Source organism: Sus scrofa, chromosome 13, assembly GCF_000003025.6.
Source record: "Sus scrofa isolate TJ Tabasco breed Duroc chromosome 13, Sscrofa11.1, whole genome shotgun sequence".
NCBI classification, from domain to species: Eukaryota; Metazoa; Chordata; class Mammalia; order Artiodactyla; family Suidae; genus Sus; species Sus scrofa.
Window position 1 is genome coordinate 91,538,423 of NC_010455.5, and position 25,313 is coordinate 91,563,735.

The window sequence follows — 25,313 nt, forward strand, 5'->3', positions numbered from 1 at the left end:
TTCAGGAAGCAAAACAGCCTAGGTCTTCTGCTGGTCTTTTGCCTCTAAACCATAATTGCTTATTGTTGAAAGAGAAGTCTCTTTCCTTCTAACATTGTTTTCTGAAAACTTTACATTTGCAATTAGCAGGACCTTTGGGGTTTAGTGAAATTGTTCTTGTGTCTCTAATAGAAAAACATCTGTAAAATGACCTTTGATCTCTGAAATTAAACTTTCCCAAATAAGATGATGTGAGTGAGAGGGCTTTTGTCTCAGGAGCCTTTGAGTACTTAGGGTCAGAGTGTTGGAAATTATTATATTCTGTATAATCCAATATTTCCTTTCCGTTTTTATGCCCCGCCCTTTTTTTTTTTTGGCCTCGTCTGTGTCATTAGAAGCTCCCAGGTGAGGGATGGAACCCACACCACAGTAGGGACCCAAGATGCTACAGTGTCAACACTGGATCCTTAACCCACTGAGCCACAGGAGAATCCTTGTTTCTAGATTTTTGTTTGTAACACACAAATATATTAAAAAGATTTTAAAATAGGACCTCAGTATTTCTGGATCTTATCCTTAGAGATATTAAAAGCAAGAGTCCCCCTGGGATGAGCTGTATTTATAATATTTCTTATTGGAATTTTCTTCAAACTTTTTCATGCTAAATTGACAAAGGTAGCACTTTTCCATTAATGTAGAGAGATTTAATACCTTCCTACCTAAAAAAGTTAGGGATTGTGTAAATTTCCTTTTTTACATACTAAACATTTGGGACTCTCCCAAGAAGATGCCAGTGAAACTTCCTATTACATCAGTGTGAGCCTGGGTGATTTTTTTTTTTTTTTTTTTTTTTTTTTTTTGCCATTCATTGTTGATACTGAATTTAAAAAGTCAGTGGGTTAGAAATGTTTTTGGAGGGACTTCTCATTAATAGCCAAAATCTAGGCATAATACAGAAGTAGGATTTGTTGATTTTTTTAAAAAAATAAATAAACTTACAGCAACATGGATCCCTCTCACAAGCATCATATTTTTTAAAAATTTTAAAAAAAAATTTTTTTAATATTTTTTTATTTTCCCGCTGTACAGCAAGGGGGTCAGTTTATCCTTACATGTATACATTACAATTACATTTTTCCCCCCACCCTTTCTTCTGTTGCAACATGAGTATCTAGACATAGTTCTCAATGCTATTCAGCAGGATCTCCTTGTAAATCTATTCTAAGTTGTGTCTGATAAGCCCAAGCTCCCGATCCCTCCCACTCCCTCCCCCTCCCATCAGGCAGCCACAAGTCTCTTCTCCAAGTCCATGATTTTCTTTTCTGAGGAGATGTTCATTTGTGCTGGATATTAGATTCCAGTTATAAGTGATATCATATGGTATTTGTCTTTGTCTTTCTGGCTCATTTCACTCAGTATGAAATTCTCTAGTTCCATCCATGTTGCTGCAAATGGCATTATGTCCTTCTTTTTTATGGCTGAGTAGTATTCCATTGTGTATATATACCACCTCTTCCTAATCCAATCATCTGTCAGACATTTGGATATTTGGGTTGTTTCCATGTCCTGGCTATTGTGAATAGTGCTGCAATGAACATGCGGGTGCATGTGTCTCTTTTAAGTAGAGTTTTGTCCGAATAGATGCCCAAGAGTGGGATTGCGGGGTCATATGGAAGTTCTATGTATAGATTTCTAAGGTATCTCCAAACTGTTCTCCATAGTGGCTGTACCAGTTGACATTCCCACCAACAGTGCAGGAGGGTTCCCTTTTCTCCACAGCCCCTCCAGCACTTCACAAGCATCATATTGAGTGAAGGATGCCAGATGTAAAAATAATATATTGTATGATTCTATTTATATAAAGTTCCAAAGTGAGCAGTACTAACCTAGGCCTTCGGAGGTCAGAATCTTGGTTCACTGGGGAGGGAGGCGTGACTACAGGAAACCTGAGAGCTCTTCTGGAGTTTTGGTGTGTGATTTTTTAAATTCGAGTTTCATTACATGAATTAATTTATTTTTTTGAAATTCAGTGAGTGTGTACACATTTCCATGTGTATATGATACTTCAATTAAAAAGTATCCATTAAATCGGAGTTCCCGTAGTGGCATAGTAGAAACAAATCCGACTAGGAACCATGAGGTTGCGGGTTCGATCCCAGGCCTCACTCAGTGGGTTAAGGATCTGGTGTTGCCGTGAGCTGTGGTGTAGGTTGCAGATGCATCTCAGATCTGGTATTGCTGTGGCTCTGGCGTAGGCTGGCAGCAACAGCTCCTATTAGACCCCTAGCCTGGGAAGCTCCACATGCTGCGAATGCAGCCCTAAAAATAAAAAAAAATTAAAAAAAAGTATCCATTAAATAGTCAAGAGCTTCTATTGAATAGAATATAATGTATCTATTGTGTATTTATTTAGTTGGAGATGAAGGACAAAAAGCCCGTAAGAATAAACAGGAAGCATTTCCAACTCTGGAGACAGTGTTCACTAAACTTCAACTCCTTTCATATTTTGATCAACATCAAGTGACATCTCAGGTAGACATTGAAGCTGTTTTATTTTGCATTGGGGGTATTTCCTTAAAAATCTCTTTCATGCAGTATGTTTTCAACCTTGGTGGTTTTATTTTATGGAAGCATAACATACTACTGAGTAGCTCAGTTTTAAGTGTCAGTTGCCTTCCTCAGATGCATTAGTTTTTATCATGGAAATATTTTTACCTTATGATAATAATCAACACTATATAAAATAATCTCTAATGCGGTACTTATTACATTTTAGTCCTACATTACTACTGATAACAGAGATAAAATATTATGTGATTGAGAAGAAACCAAGTCTTTTTTTTTTTTTTTTTTTTTTACACAAATTCATTGGTAGTCAAATGTCATCTGGAAATTAATTGGCACTTAGAGTTGTTTTGTCTTAGGTATTTAGGTCTTGATCTTAATGAAAGCTTGGTTTATTTCTTCAAATTATAGTTATTTCAAGGATATTATTTGTACATGGTTTTGTTTTCTGTATCAATATGTTTCAACTTTCTTCTAAGTAGTATCACATATAAATTCACATTTCTTACCTAAAAATTAAAATAACTTAATAAATAGCAGTTATTTGGAATATTGGTCTTACAGCTACTTTCACCTTTTATTTATGTGTTTATTTTTGGTTTATTTCTTTTTGCGTAGATCTCCAACAATGTGCTGGAACAGATCACAAGCTTTGCATCAGGAACATCCTATCATCTCCCACTGGCTCACCATATTCAGCTCATCTTTGATCTCATGGAACCAGCACTGAATATAAATGGACTAATTGACTTTGCAATACAGGTGTCAAAGTGATCCTATTTCGCTCATTTTTAAAAAAGCAAGCCTATTAGGCATTGTGCAAGTTGTATATAGCTGTGTGTGTGTGTGTATATTTATATGTGTGTGTTGTCTTTTTTGGCTACCCCATGGCATATGGAGTTCCCAGGCCAGGGATCAGATCTGAGCCACAATTGCAACCTATGATGTACCACAGTTGCAATCTATGCCATTGCTGCAGCTGTACCAGATCCTTTAATCCATTGTACCAGGCTGAGGATCGAACCTACATCCTGGTGCTGTAGAGACACCACTGGTCCCGTTACACTACAGTGGAAACTCTGGAATTATACAATTTAAATGAGCCACCAATGCATCTTTGAGTACATGAGACATTCTGAGTCAACAGTATTCAACTAGCATTTTAATTGCAGCTATATTCATAGTTTTTAATTAAATGCTTATAACTGGTGCTAAAATATAATAATAGTCACTTTAAAATTTGAAAGTTTTGCAGGTATTCTTTTTTGTCTTCTATATTTTGCTTAAGCAAAGGTGAATGTTTGCTGCTTCTAATAGAGTATATTTTAGGTACGATGAAAAAAAAAATGAAAGCTTACTCATTGTTCCACTATTTTTCTTATACATATACTTGAGTTCACTTACTATTTTATTGGTGAATAGAAATAAAACTTGGTTTGTTTTACTTATTCTATTGGAGGTATTAGCTTTGTTAATAAAAAGAAAATAATTAACTTTCATTTTAATACAAAGTCAGAGGTGGGGATGATCTTCCCTGAAATTATCCAGTCTAGAACATTGGGCTACTGTAAAGTCTTGGTAACCATTTCGGTATTGGATACTTCCTGATTGCATGGACCATGATATCTAGACAGGAGAAAAACTCTTCAATTTGATAAAGGATTAAAAGTAAAAACCGGTTTGATGCTGAGATTGTAGCTATATATGTATATAGGCCTGGGGCAAGGTAAGGAAGCAGATCAAATAGTTTTAGAATGACAATATATCTGTGGTTTGTCAAAATAAATGTTGTTCCTATTTGTTTCAGCAGCTACATTTTTATTCCATTTTTTTGTCCATCATAGCTCCTAAATGAACTGAGCGTTGTGGAAGCCGAACTGCTCCTGAAATCCTCCAGCCTGGCAGGAAGTTATACAACAGGACTGTGTGTCTGCATCGTGGCTGTTCTCAGGCGATACCACAGTTGTCTGATCCTGAATCCTGAGCAGACAGCCCAGGTGTTTGAAGGGTTGGTATATCCTAGAGTTTGTAGTTTGTGATGAAATCTTACAGTGGTTTTAAGAGAAAAAATCGCACTGTTTGTTTCATAAAATGTTATAGTTAAAGAATACTTGCCCCAGGAAATTTTTTATTAGAAAGGAGATAAAAGCACGAAAATTATCTCTGCCCACCTGCCCACTTTTCTCCCTAGTTGCTATCATTTAAGCTACCCAGCATCCTGGCTTATTATGAGTGGTGAAGATATGATTGCTTCTTTGTTCATGTAATTTCAGTTTCTATTTGGAAACTCCAATACCAAATAAGCTTTACCTACATAGCATCTTATGGATTTTTTTTTTTTCAGTATCATTCCTTTTATAAATTAAGGAATTTTTTTGGACAAAAGTTAATCTAGAACAAATGACTTTTTCAATTGTTCATCTTTGTCAGTTTGTGTGAATTGTAGGCTAAGATTTACTCTATTACTGTTAGACAAGTTGGGCTAAGTAATTACCTAATATCACTCCCTTTAGAGGCTAAAGTTATTATACTTCTCTAGTAGAGAAGTTTATTTCTGTGCCTCTTCTCTATTTATACTCACCTTCACCCACAAATATAAATTGTTTGTATTAAATGTAAATATATTTTTTTTGTTTATATAGGTAACAACCAATTGAATCATCTACTTTTCTTAATTGCTGGAAACTTTTGCTGTAATTTACAGCTTTTAACAGTTGCCTGCATCTGCTCATGTCATTTCACAGAGCTTGGGATGCCATATTGCTGGGTTGTTTTGTTTTTTGCATCATTTCTTAGTTCTACCTCTGGTTTTTGTGTGATCCCAGTGTCCTTCTCAGCCTTGACATGTCAGGTTCCCTCCAGCTTCCCTCTGTCTCCTGAACAGTGGAGGGAGCTCTGGGTTGGGTTCTGGAGACCTAAGTTCTTCTTTTGGATCTGTTGTGTACTAGCTCTTTGCCTCGTGGGCAAGTTACATCACCCTTCTGAGCCCCCAAGCCCTCTTTCTAAAATGAGGAAATTGAATCAGATGATTTCTAAATCCCTTTTCAGCTTTAATAATCTGAGTCATCAGTGACACTAGTGCAGCAGTACTGACCGTGTAGCAGAATGCCAGATGGTAGTGAAATTAGACACACAAATAGGTGGATGGACCAAAAGTAAACAGGTGTTTACTTCTGTGTTGTATGAACTCTGGACAAAGAGGCCATTCTCTTGATTCGCAGAAAGGGGCACAGGATTAGAGTAGTAATGGTACTTTGAAACTGCAAGTTTTATAGTGAACTTAACTAAAAGAGGGATTTTAAATTCTTAAGGTAAATGAAATGTTTCTAGTTTGGATAAACAAACAGAATGTAACCTCAAAACCATGAATTCCTCAATTTCATGCTAGAACCAGCTCATGGTCTTGAAAATGAACTTCCTAGACTGACTGATATGAAGAAGTTGCTCCTTAACAAAGTGGTGGTTATAGGCCCTTCACAAATTCCCTGAATTTCTCAATCTTTTTCTTGAAGTGAGGTCCTCTCCTGCAACTTCGCTTTGGGTTCTAGTCACATAAACTTTACTGATGGATTCCTTCTATGTGGAGGAATTTCTTTCATATTGTTAATTGTATTTCTGAAGTTTTTTTTATTTTATTTTTTAAATTTTTAAGTGATTTTTATGTTTTCCATTATAGTTGGTTTACAGTGTTCTGTCAGTTTCTATTGTACAGCAATGTGACCCAGTCTCTCCTCTCTCTCTCTCACACACACACACACACACACACACACACATATATTCTTTTTCTCACATTATCCTCCATCATGTTCCATTATAAGTGACTAGATATAGTTCCCTTTGCTATACAGCAGTGAAGTTTTTTTTTTTTAATTTAGTGTTTCAGTATCATAATAGAAAACTGGTATCTTATTTAATTACTTACTATTGCTATAATGATTCGTGTCAACTGTCCTTTCTCCTTATTCAAGTAATACATGGACATATTCTCACTCGAAGAGAGTCAGACAACATAGGTATTAGCAAAATATGCACCTCATTTCTTCATATGTTTTTCTCCTTAGATTGTGTGGTGTGGTAAAACATGTTGTGAACCCCTCAGAATGTTCTTCCCCTGAAAGATGTATCTTAGCCTACCTCTATGATCTCTACGTGTCGTGTAGCCACCTCAGAAGTAAATTTGGAGACCTCTTCAGGTGGGTAAAAGAAAGGCAAAAGAATAGGAGTAGAATGGTGCCCATATTTGTTTGTGGACTAACCAATGTTATCATCCTTTGTAATAATGAAATTTAATTCTAATTATTATCTGCCAGAATTCATATTGAATTGTCTTTCACTATAGCTATAACCTCCTCTTCCAAACTACTATGCCTGTTTAGCTCTGATTGCAATTTTAAGATAAACCTGAGGAAAGTATTCTGTATTTTGTGCTTGCTGTTACCTCCCTTGGAATACTGTTTCCCACCCTTTGCATCATTCCTTTCTCTCAGCATTTGCTTCTCTGCCTCTTTGACCATCCTATTTCAGAGAGTGTCCCTGACTCCTTGTTATTCCCTGCCTCTTAGCATATGCAACACCAACAGGTAGACAGATGCTAGAAAATCCATATTTATTTATTTAATGTTATTTGAGGAAATTTAGATGTTTAATTGTAAGTAGGGGGAGGGAGGGAAGGAGATGGTAGTAGCTGGCCAAATAAGTTTGGAATCTAGAAGCTGACAAGGAAAGAATGATCAATTGCTGTTTTCTTTGCTTTCTCATGCCTTGCATCCAGTGTGTTCTAAATGCTTTGAGCTCTGCCTTCCAGGTACATCTGGAATCTGGCCACTCTTCATTGCTTTGCCCCTCCTACCATGTTCATCTCTTGGTTGGACCATCACCATTACCTTCTCCCAGATTTTCCCACTTGGACCCTTGACTCTCTTGAGCATATTCTCAACATATCTTCTAAAGTTATCCTTTTGAAACAAGAATAACTTGACGTTTTCTAATGGCTTCTCATGTACTCAGAATAAAATTCATAGTTCTTGCCTAGCCCTCAGGATCTGTTGGTTCCAGTCTTGCCTTTTGTCTCTTTCCCTCTGTTAACTTCATTTTAACTGCAGGGACCTCCTTATTGGTTTCTAGACACTGTAAGCACACTCCCATCTTGGGGCTTTTGCACGCTGTCACCTATCTGGTAATACTTTCCCCTGTTACTTAACTTGCTCACTCCCACAGTTCATTCAGAGCTTGACTTCCCTGACCAGCTTATTTGAAATAGCATGACCCTCCTCCCACTCGCTGTCATTCTCTGAGCTTGATCATCTCCCCTCCACCCCGCACATTACATGTTTGTTTATGGTCTGGCTCTTTTCTAGAATGTAAGCTTCGCGAGAGCAGGAACTTTTTCTAATTTCTTCACTGCTCTATCCAAGTACCTTCAAGAGTGTCTGGCTCATAGAAGAAGCTACAAAAAATATGTTGTGTGCATGACATATGCCCCCCCTCGCAAATTCATGATATTTTTAATGCTATTGGTAGAGAGAAAATGTGAAAGTATGTCTTCATGAAATGAATTAGGTTTCAAAATGATCCCTTACAGAATGAATATTTGAGTGAGTCTTAGGAAACATCTTTCTGCAGAAATGATGTAATAATAATAATACCCTGTATGCTTCTATTACTTTACAGAGAGCTCTCAGTTTCAGTTTACATTTTTCAGAGTTTTCTCATACATGATTTTGTTCTTGCAACAACCCTGCTTTTAATAGTGAACTTCTCAAGAAAACTACAGTAGCACATGTGACTTCTCATACTCTTCAGGATAGTAAATTATGTTAAATTAGTTAAATTCAAGTAACTTGCAGTGGATGTGTGGACACTTAGGAGACCAACAATGAACCGAGGGGTCACTTAGCATCAGTACATCAGTACTGTGGTGCATCACAGGGAGTGACCTGTCTAGATTTTCCTGGATTAAGGATATAGGAGGGAATTATAGTTCTCTTGGGAAACCTTCTAGTCAAGCATTATTTATATTTTGGGATTAAAAAAAAATGGTTAAACCAAAGCTAGATACGCAAAGAGATTCTGTTAGTATACTAATAAACCAGAATTGGTGATTGGATCTGAAACACCATCTATAAAGTTGTGTAAGAATATTATTTGGGAGAGATAGCACTAATCACATCTACTTCTGATTGAGCTGTGGCTCTGTGCCAAGTATTATGCTGGGATATTTCCATCAAGATCTTTAATCCTCTCAACAACCACAGGAAATATAAATGATTTTTTCAATCAATCATTGTTCCTCATCACACATTAATAAATGATGAAGCCTAGATTTGAGCATAAATCAATTTTAGCCTCAAGAGGTGTGTTGCTTTCATTACTCTACCAGGTTTTTCTCATGCATGCAGTTTTATTTTTTTTTTATTTTTTTTTTATTTTTGGTTTTCAGAATCATTTTATTATTCCAATTGGCACAAGAGAACTTTTCTTATCCCTTAAATGTTTTTTATTTTCCCACTGTACAGCAAGGGGGTCAGGTTATCCTTACATGTATACATTGCAATTACAGTTTTTCCCCCACCCTTTCTTCTGTTGCAACATGAGTATCTAGACATAGTTCTCAATGCTATTCAGCAGGATCTCCTTGTAAATCTATTCTAGGTTGTGTCTGATAAGCCCAAGCTCCCGATCCCTCCCACTCCCTCCCCCTCCCATCAGGCAGCCACAAGTCTCTTCTCCAAGTCCATGATTTTCTTTTCTGAGGAGATGCATGCAGTTTTAGAAGGAAAATGTCTGATTTTTTTTTTTCTTAACTCCGTATATGTCTGCATCTGAGAGTGCTAAGAATTTGAGAGTGACCTTGATGACAGTTAATATTTTATTAAAACATAGAGCTCACCTGGAAAGACTGTCATAAGTGAAAGAGCCTCTAATGAAGGGTGTGGAGACTTCACCATGAATCACAGAGTTCAAAAAATGAGAGGAGGCAGGAGGGCATAAAGTGGAGAGAAGTCTCTATACTAATAGAAAAGTGAGGCTGCATCTTGCCAAAATTAAGGAAGAAAAGCAGACTCCTTTTGATTTTTAAAGACAGACATGGATAGATTGCTAGAATTTGGTGAAAAGTTGAATAAAAAGCTGCATTATTTGCAGAAGTCTGTTTCCTTAAACACTCAATAGTATCAGAAGGTAGAAGAAACCAGTGTCATGATATTAGGAAAGGAACCAGCAAAGAGTAAAATTTGTTTTGGTTTCAGTTTTAGTTGAAAAATGAAACACATTAAGAACTACTGCTAAGTGAGAGTATATGAAACATTGAGTAGAAAGCTTAGGGAAGGTTAAGACAGAGAAAGAGGGGATACTTTAAAAGCACTGAAGACTGTATAATATCTATCATTTTGAATAGATCATGACTCCAGATTGCAAACTTGTATCCTTCAGCAACCAATGTCTTTTTAGAAAAGATATCTGTGCAGAAAGAGTATAGGAGATTGTACTTGCTACCCTTTAATGGGTGGCCTTAATCCTCTCTCTCGGCCCAGTGCTTCCTAAGCATATTTGGCAATTAGTTTTACCTGGGACAGTTTTTAAACCTACAGATTGAGTACATCTACAGTGAGGCCCAGGAATCTTTAATTTTTAACACCCTGGAGGTGATTCTGAAAGAGGAAGTCTGAAGCCACATTTTGGTAAACATTGAACTGAACAGTGTCTGTTTTCTTAAAGCAGTTGTCAGTGGTAACAGTTTAGAATAAAGAGCCTATATGCCTTTCCATTTTTGAAGAAGTGTTCTCTGGCTACTGTTTATGTAGCTACACGTAAGAGTAGGACATGTGTCCCTTTGATCACAAGTAAGTTTGCTACCAAAACTTAATCTAAAAGAAAAAGACTTTTCTGTTGCTGAAAAGAGCCCTTGAATAGAGAAGGTGAAATGTTGCTCATAGATTTGTCATCCACAGCAAGTGGGCAGGAATAGCCAAGTGTACATGGAATCTGAGCTTTTGAGATCCGATCCTCTTTCAGCCTCAGATGCAGACCAGGATTAGATGCTTTCTATTTCCTCTTGTGTACTTCCAGTATACTGTATCTTATTCAGATCGAATGCACTGAAACATGAACTATCTTCATTTGGGAGACCAGGGTCTTCAAATTCTCTACGTATTGCTGAGAAACCCAGTGTGATAAAATTGTAGGAACAACATAATAGTTTCTTTACACTTATTTGTGTATTACCTGTAAGCCCTACTAGGATTTAAGCTCCTTGAGGACAGGGAGTAAGCTCCTCTTTCACGTACCAGAGAAGCCTTGACACATGGACCTCTCCAGATACATCATAACTAGAGGAACATATTAACAGGATGTATGGTTAGGAATAAACACCCAGTTATTCCTGATGCACAATCTAGTCCTTTTTTATTATGCTTAAGTAATAACAATCTCCAACCACTGTTCAGAGACAGTGGTTGGAAACCTTAGTAAATTATTTTTAAAGCATGTAAGAGGTAGAAAAGATTTAGAAAATAATTAAGATTAATACCAAAATGTCTTATTCTTGTTTTGTTCTTCCACCCATTCAGTAACTATGTATTGAGCAACTAGAACATTCCAGGCACTGTATCCAGTGCTGATTATTAAGAAGTTGGAATCAAAACCCCATAATATGAACCTTCTCTAGGAATACATTATAATCACCGCCATTTAATCTGTCCTGGAATGGAATAACTTTCTAGTTATTTTAGTTTTGTTTTGTTTTCTAACTCTTCTTCTTGTAACCTCAGTAGTGCCTGTTCAAAAGTAAAGCAAACCATATATAATAATGTGATTCCTGCAAATTCTAACTTGCGATGGGATCCAGACTTCATGATGGATTTTATTGAGAATCCCTCAGCCCGTACCATCAACTACTCAATGCTGGGCAAGATCCTTAGTGACAACGCAGCCAATCGCTACAGCTTTGTCTGCAACACGCTCATGAATGTATGTATGGGCCATCAGGATGCTGGAAGGTGAGCTGGGGTTCATGATTAACTACATACTTGTTGCATTGGTGCCACTTGGAAATTAAGGTCTTTAATAATTTCCTAAGCTTGACATTCATCTTTCATTTATCTGTCTTTAAATCTTATTTTATTCCTGAATTTACCTCTGCTTTATTATGTGATTCTTTTACTCTGGCTTATTGCTCTAGCATGAGATGCTCCAGAGAAAATGTATCAGTTTTCTGATCTACCCACTAAAACATATATAGTAAAAATGTACATATTTTGAAAACAATGGCCTGCCTTTTAATTTTTTAATGCCCTTAAAAACATAAATTTGTAGGTCAGATTTGTTCATAGAGCTGAAAATGTTGACATCAGTATTGTTATTAGTTTTTTTTGGGGGGGTTTGTTTTTTTGTTTGTTTGTTTTTAGGGCCACACCTGTGGCATCTGAAGGTTCCCAGGCTAGGGGTCTAATTGGAGCTACAGCTTCCGGCCTCCGCCACAGCCACAGCAATGTGGGATCTGAGCCGCATCTCTGATCTACAGCTCACAGCAACACCAGATCCTTAATCCGCTGAGTGAGGCCAGGGATCGAACCCGCAACCTCATGGTTCCTAGTCAGATTTGTTTCTGCCATGCCACTATGGGAAGTCCAGTATTGTTATTGGGTTTTTTGGTTTGTAGTTAGTGTTATTATTTGTTACTCAACATTAAAGATTAGAAAGCATTTAAAGACATTTCCTTTCCCTTTTGCTCCAGGTTCTACTAGGTTATTTGACAGTTGGGTTTTTATTATATCCTTGAATCCAAGAAAGGAATGCCGTGTTTGATGATATTGAAATTGTGTGTTAAATTTACCACATGTGAGTATTTCTCTTCTGTTACTTTCTCTCTTTTCCTCTTTCTAGGATTAATGACATAGCCAATTTCTCCTCCGAGCTGACAGCCTGCTGCACTGTTCTCAGTTCAGAATGGCTGGGAGTCCTGAAGGCTCTTTGCTGTTCTTCAAATCACGTGTGGGGGTTTAATGACGTACTTTGCACTGTAGATGTAAGTTTTCTTTTTCATTTAAAAATTCAAATGTGCAATCGATTATTTAGCTAGTAATTTTTTTAATTGTTTCAACCCATAACTGAAATATTGTGAATTTTTTCTTCTTTCTCTCTCTGAAAGCAATAAACCAGAGTGTGGTTGCCAAGGATGAAATAAATGAAAAAAGTCAAAATAAATAAAATAGCCCAATCTACAGCAGAGATAACAAGAGTTTCCTTGTTTGTTAGCTGACATTTTTGTATAGCATCTCCTCAGAGTGGGTTCATTTGTGGTTTTCATCAAGTACCTTGGGTTCCTCATGGCATAGGACGACATTTAACAAAAGCAGTTATATTCTGAAGACAACCACTTTGTTCTCTTAGGATAAGAAAAAAAAAATCTAAGCTTATAAGTCATCAGGATGTCAAGGCTCAGATTCAGAGGGATGCCCAGTCTTTTTCAGTGGTTGTGTCTGGACGCTTATGAAAAGTTATCCATTATTTATCACAGATCTCCTCATATCGCATCCAGGATGTGTGAATTTCTTAAGATTCCCTCTTGATTCTTTATTTCTGCCTGTCAGTTCCATCACTTCTTGGAATAATTTGTGTTGTATATTATTGTATCTCACATATAGGAGAACTTTATACATTTTAAAAACTGGCTCCTGGTTGAAGCTTTGCTTCCTAGTTCTGGTATCTCAAGACCAGGGGGGCCAATCCTACTCCATTCTGTGGGCATCTAAGATTTTATACATATCAAACTCCTATCTGTGGCCTGATCTTCCAGGCAGAAAAGACCCAACATTTTATCTTTAGCATAGTTCCTTATCATCTCAGTTGTTTTTGGTTTCACTTTACCTTCACTTTATTCCCCCATCTGTAAAGTTGGAATTAATAATCGTATGAATGTCCTGATGGTGTGCTCTTAAATGAAGTGATCTCTATAATTTGCTAACTATAGTTACTGGACAACTTAATATGGAGTCTGCTGTTATAGCTATTTTTCTTAAAATTTCTCTGCCACAGTCTTTCAAGATCTCTAAAGGGTATAGGTTTCAGGCTAAAGAAAATAATTTTTCTCCCATTCTCTTCTCTTTCTTTCATTCTCTCTCTCTCTCACTCACTCATCTTCAGTCTTTCTTCTTTAAATTTGGAAGTTTGGTAAGAGTTTTCAAAGTTATTTTTAAAGATAATTTAATTATATTACACAATTGTTATTAGTGGTTCCTGAAAGGAGCTCCAGACATTATCAAGTCTTATTTTTCAATTGGGGAATTTCCTTGTTTTCCCTTGCTTCCTAAAGGTCTTACCCTGCAGTGATAGATTTACTGCATTCTGCTAAAAAGGTGAATTTATGGTATATCTTTTAGGGATTTCTTGATTTTTGTTGCTCTATTGCTTTATTTTTCAGTTATGTGCACTCAAGGTAAAACTTAATATCTTCTTAAAGCATTGGGATGTGGGTAAACCTCATCCTTTGTCTTATAAAGGAGAAGGAGGCCTGGAGGATGATAATAATAAGTTATTTCGCTCTCAATTCATTTTGGGATTTGAGATCTTATTGGTATTGCCTACATTCTCTTAGATATTAATCTTAGATACTACTTAAAAGGGTGTTAGATATTAAAACGTGTCAATGTTTTTCTTGAAGGTGAGTGACCTTTCATTCCATGATTCATTAGCTACTTTCATTGCTATTCTGATAGCACGACAGTGTTTCTCCCTGGAGGACGTCGTGCAGCACGTCGCACTTCCCTCTCTCCTAGCTGCAGGTAAGGCTGCATCCAGGAACCGTGATGTTTATTTGTTGTCTCGGTTTCTAACTATTAAAAGGCAGTGAAATTAGTATTTAAGGGAATTTGCATTAGACAGTGATATGGCATCCGGGTAGAGATGGTAGAATTATGATTCCTAGAAGTCATATGGATCTCTACAGAAAAGGTTGGAAATGACTATATTAGTGCCTGTTTTTAAGGAAGCACTCAGGTTTCTCAGGAAAGCATAACCAGTGGATTACTTTTTTGCCATTAGGGGCATTTATTTAAATTAGTCCAGAAGATGTAGCATCATAGAAGTGCAGAAGACATGGCCAGCCTCAAATATGTTAGAAAACTTGCTTTTAAAATCCCTCTTTCCTAGCTTGTGGAGATGCCGATGCGGAGCCTGGGGCAAGAATGACATGCCGACTCCTGCTTCATCTCTTCCGAGCTCCCCAGGCCTGCCTATTACCTCAAGCAACTGGTGAGCTGACAGCTGAAAGATTTCTCATGACGTTTTCATTTGGAGCTATGTGTTTTAAATTGACCAAGTAGGCTGTCCATTCTGTAACTTCCTCCCTGATACCAGTGGGCTTGCTTCAGGTGATGAAGGAATGGGGTACAGCTGTTGAGAGCGTTGTCATCACCTTCATTTACGCAATATCAGGATGTATTGAGAAACTCACATCAGGAGTTAATAAACAATAAAAATACCTCTGCTCTCCAGCCAAGCCATACTGGTGGGCAGTATGATCCTCCAGTATACTGTGTTTGTTGGTTATGAACCACACCAGAGCAGCTTAGGGCAGTGATGACTCATTTATTCTTCTACTAGGGTAAAAGGAGTAAGCTAAGAGTTCCACGGGTGTTAGTGCAGTCTGTGTCTAAAGATCATTTCCATGTATGTGTGTGAGGGAGAGAGAGAGAGAGAGAGAGAGAGAGAGAGAGAGAGAGAGAGAGAGAGAGAGAGTGTGTGTGTGTGTGTGTGTGTGTGTGTGTGTGTGTGTGTTGGGTGGGAAGAGGGAGCAGGAGAGAGGGAGAGGCAATCAGTGGAAGTGGATAAAAGTCCTTATTTTTTGATACATCTCTCTAAAGAGCACAGCCATTGTCTTAATAATTAAAGAGAAAAGAAGGAATACTGGCAGAGTTTCTTAGTGAATCCATGAAGCATCAATTAAAGCTAGCTAATAACAATTAAGTGCCCAGTGTCTAACAGTGAAAGGCCCTATGACTGTAAATGGTTACAAAAGATTGTTAATGATGGTGATGAGGCTATGAAAGGTTTGTTGTTTATCTCATAGGCAAACCTTTCCCCGGAATAAGATCATCCTGCGATAGACACCTCTTGGCCGCTGCTCACAACAGCATTGAAGTGGGAGCCGTGTTTGCTGTCTTAAAAGCAATTATGATGCTTGGTAAGGCTATCCTGGCACTCAGCCTTGGTGAATCACCAGGAACTGAGGCAAAATAACTTGTATTCAGATTTAACTCTAATTAATATTCTTAGAAACATGTTTTGTTTGTTCTCCTGGAAAATGTTAGTTGGCTTTTTCCAAATTGATATTCAGATGGACTCTGAGAAGTCTGCCCCTTACTTACAATTCTGGGGGAATTTGAATATAATCCTTTTTTTGATGGCATTTTAACTGCAGATATATCATTCTAAAGTCATATAGATCCTTAAACCTCCAGGGTTGTCTTGATGTCATTTGATGGCAAAAGTCTCACTTTGTGATGGACACAGTTGACTTGGTAATCTGTCTAAAGGTTTAAATTTTATATACTATTCCAGGATTAGAACACCAGAAAATTTGGGTTTTAGTCTCAGTTTTTCTGCTTTCATTGTAACCCTGAACCTGTTTATATTCATCTGCCTTAGTTTTTTTCATGAATCACGTAATAATTGCAACAATACAGATGTTGTTGATAAGTCATTATTAGATATCACAATTTAAATTGTAATGTCCAAGATATCCATATGTCTTTATTGATATGTATTCTCTAGGAGGAGTAGCCCTCTCATTTCTGCTCATTTACAGTGCAATACCTTCAGACATTTTTACTCTATAAATCATTAGGTCTTGAAAGATTAGAAAGTCTTAAATTCACTCTGCCGATTTTCAACTTTGGGTACCCTCCTCTTTTGGTCTTTACTTAACAAAAGTTATCTTGCTCCAAAGAAGCTCCCTTTGACTCCAACTTAAATTACTTAGTGGATAGGAATTGTTTTAGATGAGTCTTAAACATGTTTGAGAATATATCCTGATCCTTCGTATTCCTGCTTGAGAAGTATGTGTTAGTGATAATGAGGATGGGTAAGAGGACTCCCCCCAAAACCCTTATGAAATGCCCATGGATTGTGTAGTAGAAAGGGAAAGATAGAACCACTTGGAGGGCCACACCCTGCCCTCTGAGCGTGGGAGCTTCTGTTATTATATAGCCATCATTAAAGGCTCATTTCAGTAAGATATCTTGACTGATTATGTCTGAAAGGAAAGCTGGCTGGTCACTTCTATTTAGTGTCAGGGACTCACTTTTTTACTGGTCTCTCTGGTGCCCATCAGAGCAACTAAATAGTGGGTTTTCATTAAGCTCATGTAGGTCATGTAAATGTGTAAGTGATAGACTTTTTTTTTTTATGTTTGGTAATTTTGAGAAATCATTTCAAATAGAGCATTGCTCAACTAAAAAAAATTCATAGTGGAATTTACAAAATATTTAGAACCAAACAATAATATAAATATTACATATCAAACACTTGAGGGACAGGCAAATGTGGCATTTAGAGTGAATGGATTAAGAAGATGTGGTACATATACACGGTAGAATACTACTTCAGCCATAAAAGAGAACAAAATAATGCCATTTGCAGCAATGTGGATGTAACTAGAGATTCTCATACTAAGTGAAGCAAGTCGGAGAAAGACAAATACCATATGATATCACTTATATCTGGAATATAATATATGGCACAACTGAACCTATCTACAGAAAAGAAACCAACTCATGGACATGGAGAGCAGACTTGTGGTTGCCAAGGTGGAGGGAGTGGAATGGACTGGAAGTTTGGGGTTAATAGATGCAAACTATTGCATTTGGGGTGGATAAGCAATGGGATCCTGCTGTATAGCACAGGGAACTATATCCAATCGCTTGTGATGGAACATGATGGAGGATAGTGTGAGAAAAAGAATGTATATAAATCTATAACTGGGTGACTTTTCTGTATAGCAGAAATTGACAGAACAATATAAATCAACTACAATAAAAAATTTTTAAATAAATAAAAGAGCCAAGGATGGCATCTCTGAGGAGGATACTTTTGGGAAGAATCCTAGAAGAATGGAGAAAGAACATTCCAGGTAGAGGGGAGAGTAAATGCAAAGACCTTGAGGAAGAAAAACACTTGGAAGATTTAAGAAACAGATCTTGAGGTGGCCAGAGCTAAGATGGAACCACGGGGAAACATGGTAGAATATGTGAAGAAGGGTATCATTGGAGGCAAGGAGGTCAAAGAGGACTCAAAGCATTGGCTGGTTCATTTAGGTTAATGATCCCATACTTTGGTTGAGGATTTATGAATTAACTTTGAATCTAATCTTTCTTATCCTATTAATATAAAGCTCAAATGTTCACTCTGAATGCCACGTCCAACTATCCCTCAAGTGATAAACATTTTAATAGTAGAAACTAGTATGCGTATTTAGTTAATATCTAGATAATATCTAAAATATTATCCCCTTGATTCATAGGTCCAGGTCCAATCCCAAGTAAAATTTGCCAACCTCTTTAAATATCTAGATAACTATATTTTGATACCCATGCATAATCACCAGTCTGTTTTTCTTTGATTGCCTTTCCTTGACCCTTTTGATTGGCCTCAGTTCTTGGTAGGTTCTACAGCCTTCTCAGCAATGGAGGGTTTTTCAGTCTGAGAAGTCAGAATCAGGCTAGTTGAATGTCAGTAGAGCCTTGGACCAGGCAGTCCCTGAACACTGTATTTGTTCTGTTTTCTCTATGACTGGCACAGCCTTTCAGACCTTCTCTTCATCCCAACTGCTAAACTGAATGATAATCTCCTAGACAGGGACTGGCAGAGGCATATGTTTGCTTTTGCAGTTTTATTGACCTCGCCACATCATCATCAGTGTTCTCTCAGGTCCTGTCCATAGGATCTATTTGAATGAGGGAATAGGGCTCTTTTATAAAATTTGGTTTCTAATTCCTTTAGTTGTTTACCCTAAGATATAGAAATCATTGTTCATATCACCAAAGGTTGGAAAAAGCATGCAGAGTTTGGTCTTTGTTTCAGGTCCTGAAGAGCTCTGTTGAATTAAACCAACTCTGTAGGTGAAGTGAACTCGGTGCTTTTTGTATGAGTATTTGAAAAATGTATGCTAATGTGTGATGAGATATTGATGAGTTTAAATGTATTGTTTATTTCTCCTCTCCTCTTATAATTTCATAAGTAAATATTCACTAAGCAATTCTGATTTCTTGAAATTTTGTCAGCAGAGTCAAACTTTTTCTTGGTTGACCTGTGGGGGTTTTTTTGGAAAAGTTTCCTCTTTTATTTATGTATTTATTTATTTTTGTCTTTTTTTTGCCTTTTCTAGGGCTGCTCCCGTGGCATATGGAGGTTCCCAGGCTAGGGGTCTAAATCGGAGCTGTAGCCGCCGGCCTACACCACAGCCACAGCAGTGTGGGATCTGAGCCTCATCTGTGACCTACACCACAGCTCACGGCAACGCTGGATCCTTAACCCACTGAGCAAGGCCAGGGATGGAACCTGCAACCTCATGGTTCCTAGTCGGATTCTTTAACCACTGAGCTACGATGGGAACTCCAGACCTGTGGGTTTTTAAAAGGCTTTTTTTTTGCACTGACCTGGGCTTGATTTCACTTACAGTAAAGTAGTGGGGGCCTCATCTAAACTCATTTGTCAGTTCCAGGAAATTTTCTTGGTCAGTGCTTATGATCCTGCGGGTAAACAGACAAGCGTGTAGAGGCTCTATTGTCACCTGGCAATCTTTATTACCAATGTATATTAATTTCTCACTTTTATTTTATTTTATTATTTTATGTTATTTTATTTTATTATTTTATTATTTTATTTTTTGTCTTTTTAGGGCCATACCCACAACATATGGAAATTCCCATGCTAGGGGTCTAATTGGAGCTGTTGCTGCCGGCCTATGCCAGAGCCACAGCAATGCGGGATCTGAGCCACGTCTGCAACCTACACCATAGCTCACAGCAACGCCAGATCCTTAGCCCACTGAGCAAGGCCAGGGATTGAACCCAAAACCTCGTGGTTCCTAATCGGATTCGTTTCCGCTGCGCCACAATGGGAACTCCAATTTCTCACTTTTAAAATATGATAGTTTTTGTCTTTTCATGGCTAGAGAGTTCTTATTTCCAGATATTCTACTGTTCTTCTCAGTTCCCTCAACCCCCAGAACTTTGTTATGAGACAAACACTTTCCTTAGCTTCATTTTACTAAGTGTATTAGAGATTGATCAGGTGAGGTTTTCTAATTTGGATGTTTACAGAGAGGAAGGTGAAAGACGTGGGTTATTCAATGAATGCCCTATGTTTCAGGGCTCCCTTAGTATGCATTGCCCTTTTCCATTCCCAGGGAAATAAATCTCTCTTGTCAAGAAGTTGATAGTAAGGTGGGCTAAGGCAAAACTTTTCTCTTGACCTATGGATAGAAAATAAGTCATTGTAAGAGAAGAAATGGAAAAGGGACATCTAGAAGGGTGAGTAACCCATTTTTTTTTCCTTGTCTATAAGTCAAATGAATTTGAAAACATTCATGTTGAACTATTGGTAAATCAATGTTGTGTGATTATAAGTGTGATTCACAATGGCCTTTCCAAGTTTGGTGAAAACATATTTAATTCTGTAAACAAAATCAGTCTTCAATATATTTAAAAAAAATTTTTAAGTTGTTCCATCATGTCTGATGCAACCTCTCTGGGTTCTAGCATTTATGCTCTTGATCCATTGTCTCTATTGCTGAACAACTGACTATGCGATGATGATCCCATTCCCATACTTGCAGTCCCTAAATGCTTGCCTTGTTTCTTTCCCAAATATTTGGCAACATTTTGAACTCCTGTGATTTTGCTTTTGTGATTCTGTTATTTAGGAGATGCCAAAATTGGCAATAGCAATGTCAACTCTTTAAAGAACGATGACTTCACCATGAGGGGTTTACGGCGTGATGGGAATGCCGATGATATCTGGACTGCCTCCCAAAATCCAAAATCCTGTGGGAAAAGCATTTCCATAGAAACTGCCAATTTAAGAGAATATGCTAGATATGTGCTGAGAACTATCTGCCAACAGGTATTATTTGGATTTAATTTGCCTTTCGCTTCAAGTACGTAACTATTCCTTTGGAGAGAAATGCCCAGTATTGTGGGAAACTTGTCTGTAGGTGATTTTCTTTTTCCTGCTAACTTTATCTTGAAATAGCTTCAAATTGGCTGAAACATTGTGATAATGACAAAGAACTCTAGTGTACTCTTTTTATAGATTCCCTAACTTCTTACATATTTACTTTATAATTCTATTTGTATACAGCAATTGTGGATACATCTACTTTTTAAAAAATTTTTCTGAACCTTTTGAGAGTAGATGGCATATATTCTTCTTTTTATTTATTTAGTTAGTTTTTATTTTTTGCTTCCCCCCCCCCTTTTTTTTTTTTTTGCTTTTTTAGGGCCACTCTTGTGGCATATGGAGGTTCCCAGGCTAGGGGTTGATTCAGAGCTGCAGCTGTTGGCCTATGGCACAGGCACAAGAACATGAGATCAGAGCCACGTCTGCAACCTATACCACAGCTCATGGCAGTGCTGAACCCTTAACCCACTGAGCAAAGCCAAGGATCAGACCCAGACTAGTCCTCATGGATACTAGTCAGGTTCATTACCCCTAAGCTACAACAGGAACTCCCTACTTATTTTTTTTTCTTTAATTTTTTTTTAATACTTCAGCATTTATTTGCTAACATAAGCAAAATACAGTTAACAAAAACCAGGAAATTTAGCATTGGGATGGTAATTTTTTTGTCACCTATAGGCCATGTTCCAGTTTTGTCACTTGTCCCAGAGAGGTTGGCTTTGTCTGAAGTTTCCTGTAGGTTAGCTTCCGATTCTGCATTCCTGGCCAGCATACTACAGAAGTATGTTATGTTCTTCTCAGATATTCACATCTGAAGGCACATGCTGTCCGTTTGCACTTCACTGTTGATGTTAACTTTGATCAAGCTGTCTCCACTTCCATTATATGGTTTTTTGATTCCTCTATTGTATAGTTATTATTTTTCCCCTTGCAGTTAATAAACAATTTTGAAGAGGCACTCTGAGACAAAGCAAGCTTTCTACTTCTCATCAAATTTCCCCACCTCCCATATAGCATCCATTATGATGCTTGTTCAGACCTGTCTTTACTGCGATGGTTGCGTGATGGCTTTTCCCAACTCCTCCACTCCTTCCACGTTTATCAATTTGCATTCCACTCTAAGGAAGAGCCTACCCTTTCCCTCTCTCCCTTCCTTTTTTTTCCTTCATCCCTTCTTGCCTTCCATTCATTCATTTTCCACATAGGTTGCAATATATTGCCCTTAGTTATTTTCAAGTTCAGATTGTTCCAGATTTGTCTGGTATCAGTCTTTTCATGCTGATTCTTGTGTTATTTTGACACATCCCACTCTTATTTTATTTTTTTTGTCTTTTTAGGGCCATACCTGTGGCATATGGAGGTTCCCAGGCTAGGGGTCCAATTGGAGCTGTAGCCACTGACCTACGCCACAGCCACAGCCACAGCCATGCCAGATCCAAGCCGTGTCTGTGACCTACACCACAGCTCATGGCAACGCCAGATCCTCAACCCACTGAGCGAGGCCAGAGATTGAACCCACAACCTCATGGTTCCTGGTCAGATTCACTTCTGCTGCACCACGACGGGAACTCCCCCATTTTTATGTATTTATTTTTAAAATATCAAGTTATTTTTTTTACTTTCTGGCCTATCTTGTACTTTCCCTGCCCTGCTCCTGGAATTACTTATTCCCTCATAGAACCCTGGTTCCATTTAGTAGCAGATGGTATTTAGAAACCAAGATCTGAGCACTATGTAGGCTTTCTGCTATGGACATTTCTAGGCCTTTTCAGTAGACAAAGCTGGGGGAATCATCCAGTTATCCAGTTATGAATAACCAGTTGTGAATATCCATATATATAACTGTATGTGTGTATAATCCTGAGTTTATATTGATACCCTCCAATTCCAATCAAACCACACAAATTTTTGTTTGCGCTCCCCCATTCCATTTGATACCACCTTCTTCCATCACAAGAACCCTGGCTACCCATAATAGCCACCATTTACTCATTTATTGAAATCTGCAATACACCTGAAATAGTTTCAGAATTACTACCCCTGTACCACTATGAAAAACAATCTCACTAAAAGGACTTGTAGCTGTTTTTTTTTCCCCCCAAGGGTTTGCAGTATTATGTTCAAAAGTTATTTGACCTTTCTTCTTCAATGTGGATATGTTATTCATTTGAAATGGAATTGATTTCACTTATTTCTGTTTGTGTTCAATTAAAATTTTTTTTTCTACCATAGCTCTGTCCTTAGAGTCACATATTCCTAAATTTTTTTTTTCTACCATAGCTCTGTCCTTAGAATCACCTAGCAAAAGGGTGAATTCAGAGATGTATACCTCCCTCCCTACTCTGTTCTGCTCTGTGTTCCTCCCTGCCCTAGGTGACCAATTTCATTATTTTCTTATCTTTCTATTTTGTATTAAATTCTTCCTCTTATCAAAAAGGCATATCACATGTATTCTTTTTCACTTTGCTATAGACACAGTGTTAACAAGGTCATGTTTTCTTTGGGGTATATGGTAACCATGGGAAGTTAACTACTAGGAAACAGTTGTTGAGAATGTACTGTTTGTGTTGCTTTTTAACTGGGTGCCCATTGGGGTCATCTAGGGAGTTTAAAATAATTTTGATGCCTAAAAGATTACTGGTGTCTTACTGCTTTGCATTACCTGGGATTGATTTAATTGCTCTGATATGGAGCCAGGGCTTTGGAACTTTAACAAACTCTCCCGGTGATTTTAATGGACAGCCAGCATTGAGCCTCTCTCTGGTGTAGTGGTTAGGAAAGAGGTTTCATCTGAAACAGATCTGGGTTCAAACTTGACTCTAGTATGGTTCATGATTTTTTACGTCTAAACGAATTTACCCTTGAAAAAATCATGACGAAAAGCTGATAGAAATTTAAATTGGTAGAAATTCACTTAGCCAGATACATCATTAGACTTAAATTTTTACTATTCTCCTTGATCCAGCAATTGCATGTCTATGAAATTATCCTAAGAAAATAATCTCATAGAGAATAGATGTGTGCAAATATTTATTCATAATGATACCAAAAAGAAGACAATTTTCTAAATGTTATATTATGTTCTGTTTAGTGAATATAATGCATTCCATAAAAAGAATGAAGACATTATAACAGAGAATCATTACTGTCTATAGAAGTTAAAGAAATGATTACAAAACAGTACTTAGAGCAAGGCCCCATTCTCCAACTGAAAATATATATTATTATTTTCTTTAGCTTTTTTTTCTTTCCTTTTTTCTTCATATTTATTTTTTTGGCATTCTTTTAAGAAGCCAAAATGCTAGAAAATTTGTGTGTAAAAAAATTTGTGTGTAAGCTTTTTCTCTCCTACGTTTTTCATCTATTATTTTTTTAATAGGAAGAGTCCACCCCACTTTCCATTGTACACTGTGAGTTCAGTTTATACTATGCAGGCATATAGAAAATGTCAGTCTGTCCTACCATTGTACACTGTGAGTTCAGTTTATACTATGTAGGCATATAGAAAATGTCGGTCTGTCCATCTAACTGCTCTATTATTTTCAGGAATGGGTAGGAGAACATTGCTTGAAAGAGCCTGAAAGATTATGCACAGACAAGGAACTTATCTTGGACCCTGTGCTTTCAAATATGCAAGCACAGAAATTATTGCAGCTTATCTGTTATCCTCATGGCATTAAAGAATGTACTGAGGGGGACAACCTACAGAGACAGCATATTAAACGCATTCTTCAGGTAAGCGACAGTAGTCTAAAGATTGCTTTTGTCATTTGTCACCTTTTTTGTGATTACAACAGGAGTTATTGCCTCCCTCGTTTTTGGTCGTTGCTAGCTAATTCTTTTTTTTTTTTTTTTTTTTTTTTTTGCGTTTTTAGGGCCACACATGCAGCATATGGAATTCCCAGGCTGGGGATCAGCTGCCTGCCTACAGCTGCCTGCCTATGCCACAGCCACAGCCACGCAGGATCCAAGCCGCATTTTTGACCTGCACCATAGCTCGTGACAATGCTGGGTCCTTGACCCACTGAGCAAGGCCAGGGATCGAACCTGAATCCTCCTGGATACTAGTTGGGTTTGTTACTACTGAGCCACAACAGGAACTGTACTAGCTAAATCTTAACCTCAATTCTAATTCTTATTCCCCCAATTTTCTTTTTTGCATAATTGTCATACTTCATTGCTGGGTTTATATAAGATGCTGCACATTGTATAAATCATCATATAAATGTTGATATGTTAAGCCAGTACTGTATTTACATGTGAAATATGCTTTGTAGAGGGACTGTCTTAAGTATATTATTCTCAAAATATCAAAATCATTTTGTAATGGAGTTGGATAGATTTGGGAGAAGAAATTCTTGTCTGTTTACTTCCAGTGCATAGCTGAATAAGGCACATTATTTTAATGTTGCTATTCATTTCTTTGTGTGTATAATGAACATATGTTATAGACTTGGGAGTCTTTTGATTCATATAAATCCCTTTATTGTGTGTGATTATTCTTCTGTTTTTTGAGAAAGCAAATACTGCAAGCTGTTATGATATTTTAAGACATGTTCAATATTCTTAAGGTGTTAACTCCATTTTCTCCA

The 25,313-nt window shown here is 37.4% G+C and overlaps 2 protein-coding genes across 14 annotated transcripts in view; one reads left to right on the forward strand and one right to left on the reverse strand.

Moving 5' to 3' along the window:
• MED12L (mediator complex subunit 12 like) overlaps positions 1-25,313 on the forward strand; it is a 354,280-nt gene that overhangs the window by 266,835 nt on the left and 62,132 nt on the right. For 10 of the 11 annotated variants that reach the window (XM_021069608.1, XM_021069614.1, XM_021069607.1 and 7 more), the window contains 11 exons: positions 2,393-2,511; positions 3,163-3,306; positions 4,389-4,552; positions 6,606-6,737; positions 11,313-11,540; positions 12,427-12,568; positions 14,204-14,324; positions 14,692-14,793; positions 15,611-15,724; positions 20,465-20,664; positions 24,268-24,456. In XM_021069608.1, the coding sequence (XP_020925267.1) occupies positions 2,393-2,511; positions 3,163-3,306; positions 4,389-4,552; positions 6,606-6,737; positions 11,313-11,540; positions 12,427-12,568; positions 14,204-14,324; positions 14,692-14,793; positions 15,611-15,724; positions 20,465-20,664; positions 24,268-24,456 (1,655 nt within the window). The remainder of the gene's footprint in view (positions 1-2,392; positions 2,512-3,162; positions 3,307-4,388; positions 4,553-6,605; positions 6,738-11,312; positions 11,541-12,426; positions 12,569-14,203; positions 14,325-14,691; positions 14,794-15,610; positions 15,725-20,464; positions 20,665-24,267; positions 24,457-25,313) is intronic. The other variant, XM_021069610.1, reaches the window with a different exon arrangement.
• Positions 1-25,313, reverse strand: part of P2RY12 (purinergic receptor P2Y12) — a 49,442-nt gene that overhangs the window by 15,669 nt on the left and 8,460 nt on the right. The window lies entirely within an intron of this gene.